A 6,593-nucleotide genomic window follows, 5' to 3' on the forward strand; every position below is an offset into this window, starting at 1 on the left:
GCTCGATGGCGGGGAGGTGACCACCATCTTGTTGCTTGAGCGTGGCCTTCTAGATGGGTCGGTGTGGGGGAAATGCTCCATGGCTGGGGCTGGAGCAGGAGCGGACGCAGCAGGGGGCCGGTGGATCGAAGCATAGGCGCTCCCGCACCGGCGTCCGGGCGCGCAGCGGCGGGATTCCGGCATGAGCAGCCCTTCCTTGGCCGCCGTTGTGTGGGTTTTGAGGGCACTCGCGGCCAAAGTGGCCTTGCAGCTCACAGATGACACAATGAAGCGGATCTCGGCAATCTTTGCGTCGGTAGTGTTTGCTCAGGCAGCGGAAACACTTACCCTTGAAGCGGCTTAAGAAGGCCTCCCGCCCTGGGGAGGAGGTGAGGCCATGAGCGCGGTCCGAGCGGTGCGCTTGACGGCGCGCACTGTTACCTGCCAGACTCTTGCCTGGGCGCCGGTTTTTCCGTGACCTGACCGCCATCCATCCCTCCTCCCCTCCAAAGGGGAAAGGCAGAGCTGACTTTCTAGGGCGACCACAATGGATTTATGGCGCTGCTGCCCGTCGGGAGGGGGGCAGGCACGACCCGCGGTCCGAAGAGGGAGGGAGGGTTGGATGTCTCTCCCCGGAGCAGGATTCGTGGCGGAGGCGCTGGATCTGGAGACCGCGTGCCCGAAGCCTGCAGACCGGAGCAGGCGACGGACCGCTGGGGCGAGGCCGCCCCGCGCCGGGCAAAGGGTTGTCGTCCCTACTACCGTTGGATCCACGGCTGCGAGCCATCCAGGCGAGCGGGCGGGGTAGGTGGCCGCTGCGGCCGAAGCGGCCAGCGGCATGGGGAGGAGCGTGGCTAACCTAGGAGCGTTCTTCTAGAATTAATGGCTCCCCTGTTTACTGATCCTCCCGTTTAGAGTTACTTTAGCAAATAGACACATAAAAGTTACCTCAGTTCCTACTTGTCCCTTTGGTTCAGAAAATACAAAGCACATGTTATTTCAATGTGAGAAAGCAAAGGAGGTTGAAGAGTGCTGGGACTGGATCAGGTCATTAAAAGAGCATGCGAGGTTGATTATGTTGGTGAGGCGGTTCCTGGTTATTTTTTCTTTCTGTGCCTGAACGGGAGCTCTCTATCTTGGGTATTTCGAATGTTCGTGAGATGTTGCAATTACAACTTGGTACTTATGGTGAGAGAGGCGAAAATCGGTCCATAAAGAGAAAACCCAAGATGAGAAAACCCAAGATGCTAACCAGATCTTTATGGGGATTCGTGCTATTACTTTAAACTATGTTATGGCTACATACCAAAGGCTACTATAAAAAGAAAGGGTTGAAACCAACCTCCAAGGGGTTGGTAAAACTTAATGTGGATGCCTCTTTTGATCATGACCTACTTAGGCGGGTGCTGTTTTGAGGGATGATAAACGAAAATTCATCATAGAGGGGAACTGGAGAATTGAGGATGTCCTGACGGTTGAAGCTTTGGCACTTAGATATGGGCTATCAATGGCTCAAAGAGCGGGTTGCAACCGTCTCGTAATTAACTCAGATAACTTGGAGGCCATCGAAACCATGAATAATAGAGAACGGTTGACAAGTACAGCAGCGGGCAGTATTTGACGATTGTTATTTTTTGGCTTGTGATTTACCCATTACTAGATTCGAGCACTATAATAGGGAAGCCAATAGGGTTGCACATGAACTTGCTAAAGTAGCTAAATTTTCTACAGCTTTGAACTGGTTTGAGGAGCCTTTGAGTGAAATTGTACCTCTCCTCATAAACGATGTACTTGTTATTGCAAATGAATAAAGATCTGTGTTTTCCAAAAAAAAAAAAAAAACCTACATGCGTACCAATGCTACTATTGCAGAAGGGCAGCAACCTACCAATTGGAACAGATACACCAGACATAGTACCCGAAGCGGAACCAATCACTTCTATCAAAACTCCTGAACCTGTAACTTGGTTTGTCAAGAAAAGAATGTTCCTGATTGTAGGTCACCGCAAATGTCTCTGTCTCGAGATCTGCCTTAGGCCTGCTTCCAGGTCTTCCAATGTGATTGTGATCATGGTCTCAGCGTCATTGCAACTGAAATCAAGACGAAGATCCAAGTTTTCACGTGCATTGACAAGCAGTGTGTCTACCAGACCTCCGTTCATCTGTTTAAGCCACTCCTCAGTGGTCCCCCTGGCAATCAGCTCTCCAACGGCACCTCTGGTGCAGCTCCGGTGCAGCCTGAACCCGTAAAGCAAACTTGTGTCAGTCAGGCTATTCATCTTCAGAAGCAATATCTCCGCTAATTCTGTCGTGGTGAAATCATCAAAGTCAAAGAACATCGTGACCCTCCTACAGAAACCATCGTTCGAGGCAATGACACGCTTCATTTGCTCGCAGTACCCAGCAAATATGACAACTACTTTGCCACTGTCCATTACAGACATTATCTCCTCCAGTGCCTCCAAACCATAATCCTTATCATCCGATTTTTGCGATGGTATCAACCTGTAAGCTTCATCCACAAACAGAATCCCTCCCTCGGCGTCTTTTATCTGTAAGAATGCAGGCACAATTACAATGACAACGTATTAAGCAGAGAGAAAACACCACTAAACATCATAACACTATGGAGGGGAAAAGCCTATTATATTTAATTCACATATATAACCCATTTCACTGTTAATTAATATACTGAATGTCCTAAAACCAAACATAAGAACTGAATACCTAAGCACCAATATTAGGAGAAATAAATACATAAACTGCTAAAATCACTAGGAATAGCACAAAACAGAATTGAGCTTTCAATACTAATACTTGCAAATCAGCAATAGAATTTTGTGCACGTCAATGTAGGTACAGCAGGGTGTCAAAACTGAAGAGAAAATATCGATAAAACCTTCCGCCTCGTCTTTGGTCCAGTATGCCCCACAAATTCTCCAACAAGATCAGTTCGCTGAACTTCAGTAACTTTGTCAGTAGGGAGAATCCCAATCATATGTAGGAGCTTTCCAAGAATACGAGCAACCATTGTTTTACCTGCATTAGAGGTTACAATACTATGCAGTGAGTATTGAATATTGATGGCTATGGTGCCTATATCGAAAAGTATAAGCAACTGCATATCATGTTTTACCTGCATTAGAGGTTACAATATTATGCACTGAGTATTGAATATTGATGGCTTTGGTGCCTATATCGAAAAGTAAAAGCAACCGCATATCATGTACTCCCTCAGTCCCAAAACAATGACGTGGTTTTACTTCAAATTTGAACTAAAACCACGGTCACTTATTTTGGGACAGAGGCAGTATATAGCCTTGCGTTCCGTATTGGCAAGTGCCACACATGGCAGTAAAGGAATGGCACACTTTTCAGGCCCATGAGCTTTCAAAGCGTGTTTGTCCAAGATTCGGGACAAGTCCTTTTCTAAATTTGCATAGCTATTCTAAATTTGCCCAACCAACCCAATTTATCAAAACATAACATTATCAACAAGGAATTCTTCTTTTCTGGGAACCCATTCTCAAGGATCTCAAAGTTAAGCGCGCTTGGCTTTGAGCAATTTGAGAATGGGTGACTGCCCGGGAAGTTAATTCCGGGTCCGCACGAGTGAGCACAAAGTGTGCAGGAAAGACTAGTGTTGGTCCGTGGGGGCAGTCTAGATCCCAGGTGGTAGCCAGGGCCGTAACACATTATAAGAGCATCTCTAGTAGAATTCTTGTCCCTAAAAACTGCCAAATCTATAAAAATTGCACTAGCAGATTCCCTATCCCTCTACTTTTTTGAAGTCAACGCGGAAAACACCTTGATCCAAAATATAGGGAAAACACTTCACTGACCCTATCCTATATTTTTCACTCCCGTGGCAGGAGAGAGAATTCCCCCAACCGACGATTACCGCTTGACCCCGCCGCCGCCACACCGCCCCGACGGCCTCGCCAGCGAGGCCATGGGTCCCATCCATGCCCCCGTGGAAACTTTCCATCCACCCCATTCCGAGTCACCGTGGCGCGCACCACCCCATCACGGCTCTCGAGCCGGCAGCGCAGCCAGCAAGGAAGCATGGTGCTTCCCGCCTACGCGGTACTACGCCAAGCTACTGCCACCCTATAGGTTGCAGCCCCCCAGCCTCACGTCGCAGAATGCCGATCTCCCATTTCAGGGGCTTGCGCGCGGCATTGACGCTGCCACTAAGCCTGAAGCGGCCTTCCCCCGATCATGTACCTGCCGCGCCTCCTACAGCCTCTCGAAGGCCCTCCTTCGCCGACCATTATCACTGGCGAGCTCGGCATGTGCAACGCCTCCGAGGTGTTCGACCGAATGCCCAAAAGGTGAGTATTTATTCCTTTTTTCCTCGATGTTTCGGTATTGTTGCTAATTGATTTTTACATTGCTAGTGCCAATTCTTTCATGAGCATGATGTGCATAGACAACATCGAGTTCTCAATGCCAAATTATGAAGTAGAAGAACATGATTATGAAGTACTATGATCATATATTCTGTTCAACATACATGACATCTTACTATCATAATTGCTCATGACTTGTTCGTTGCCAAAGGTGGCTGTCATCCAAGGGATGTACAAGCAAATGTTAAAATCGAAAGGGAAGCCCATTACCTTTCACCATTATTGGGCATTGCTCAAGAAAAGTCAAAAGTGGGGGAATAGGAATGAAGAAGCTCTACTGAAGAGGGCAAGATAAAGACATGCTCAAGAAAAGTCAAAAGTGGGGGAATAGGAATGACGAAGCTCTACCGAAGAGGGCAAGGTCAAGACACTCTTCTCCCAAGAATGATGGAGGTGGAGATGAAGTTAGTGAGGGAGATGATGACGGGTGAACCATACTTGATGAGGCCCAAGAGAAAGAAGCACGAGAAGAACAGGTTAAAGACAAGCACGGAAGTTGGTGCCTTGGGGGAGAAACTTGATGGGATAGTAAGAACAAGGAGATGGCGGAGGAGATGATGAGATCAAGGAAGGAGGAGACGGAGGAGATGATGGAAGCAAAAGAAGCTAGCAAGGTGGCAAGAGGTCAAGGGAAACGAGGAGAGAAAGGCAAGAGCCGAGGAGAGGATGCTTGCCATGGCGGACGGACAGGCCGCCACAGAGGAGCGAAAGGCTTGCTCTTGAGGAGTGTAGGGTGAAGGTGAAGGCCAACAGAGAAATAAGCAAAGATCACGTTCATGGATACCAATGGCATGGATGAGGGCATATTGGGAGCGTACTCGCCTGCATTATCTTGGCTTCCAAGGTGGTTGGGTGGGCAGTTGCATGGATATTGTGAACTTTGGGGGGAGGACGGGCAATGAGAGTGTGTGAACTTTGCTTGATCTCATGTTTGGTGGTAAATGATGATTGATTTATCATGTGCTTTTGGATGATACGTGATTATTGGATGGATTATGTGATATGGTAACGGGTGTGGAGCACCCTATGGTCATCACCATGGAGTTGGCTCCGTCACCAAGGGACACGCACCATGTATACTAAGGTGAATTCTATCCTTTATGTGTGTCCACTTCGTTATCTCTTAGATGGTATACTACTTGAACGCCCCTGCATGTATAGGTTTGAGCGGAGCTTCACGCATATCGAGGAGTGCAAGCACAAGGGTACGCCTAGACCATTCGCGAGGGAAGCATGAAAGCGGTGACAGAAGAGGATGGAGCAACAGAAGAAGGTGTGCAAAAGTTGCACTACCGGACTATCCGGTCAAGCAGACCATATTGTTCGGTCGCCGCTGGAGTCGCACACGAGGCTCTCTGGACTGACCAGACTATCCGGTCAGGGGGCAGCCTGTCCGGTCCTCCTAACCAGACCGTTCGATAATGTTGCCTACACACAGCATTTGGGCAAGGCCCATGTATCTTTCCCTTTTTGCCCCTCACTTGCCCCTTCATGACTTGGACCTATATATACCTCCTCCCCTCCTCCATTTTAGGGTTAGCAACACATATGAACAGATCTTGAGAGCCTTGCTCGTCTCTATGTCCTTTTGGAGGATCAAGACCTCCATTAGAAGAATCCCAAGGGATTAGCCAAGGTCTCCATCTCTCTAAGATTTGGGGAAGACTATCGCGCAAGACCCTCATATCTCTTAGAGATTGGGGAAGAACTACCTTAGTTATCTTCACTTTCCTTTGTTGTTGAATGCTTGTGATCCATCACTTTGACTTGAGATTTGAGGATTACTTGTGTGTGGATCTTATCCAATAGTGTTTTCCTCTTGCGTTTCCCGCAATTCCCTTTTTGGTCTTCGTGTTCGTGATTTCACCAAATCCACCTCCAATTCGTGAAGATCGGGCCACCATAGTTTGGTCCTATATCATTTGGTATCATGAACAAGGATGCCACGATTTGGAGCCCATCCCCCTCACTTTTCTAGCCTTTTTTTTATTTTCCTTGCCTAATTCGATAATCCCCAAAAAAATTGTCATGCCCGATTTTGAGTGATTTGTGGTTTCTAGTGAGTTTTTGTTGGATTTGATCCATGGATCCGGTGTTTTGCCGGTTGTTCTAGCCTCCTTTGCATTTCCTGGCCCCATTTTTTTTCTTTTCCCCCACCAATTTCAAGCTTGAAATCATCTATTGCCGCCCAAAAAGTCAAAC

At 47.7% G+C, this 6,593-nt stretch overlaps 1 protein-coding gene across 2 annotated transcripts in view; it reads right to left on the reverse strand.

Annotated features, from left to right (window-relative positions):
* Positions 1 to 1,750: 1,750 nt before the first annotated feature.
* Positions 1,751 to 6,593, reverse strand: part of LOC119325231 (protein CbxX, chromosomal-like) — a 23,573-nt gene continuing 18,730 nt past the window's right edge. For both annotated transcript variants that reach the window (XM_037598977.1, XM_037598978.1), the window contains exons 6-7: positions 2,879 to 3,018; positions 1,751 to 2,531 (exon numbers count right to left, since the gene is read on the reverse strand). In XM_037598977.1, coding sequence (XP_037454874.1) covers positions 1,980 to 2,531; positions 2,879 to 3,018 — 692 coding nt within the window. In that variant the 3' untranslated portion in view covers positions 1,751 to 1,979. The remainder of the gene's footprint in view (positions 2,532 to 2,878; positions 3,019 to 6,593) is intronic.

This window comes from Triticum dicoccoides, chromosome 6B (assembly GCF_002162155.2).
Source record: "Triticum dicoccoides isolate Atlit2015 ecotype Zavitan chromosome 6B, WEW_v2.0, whole genome shotgun sequence".
Taxonomy (NCBI): domain Eukaryota; kingdom Viridiplantae; phylum Streptophyta; class Magnoliopsida; order Poales; family Poaceae; genus Triticum; species Triticum dicoccoides.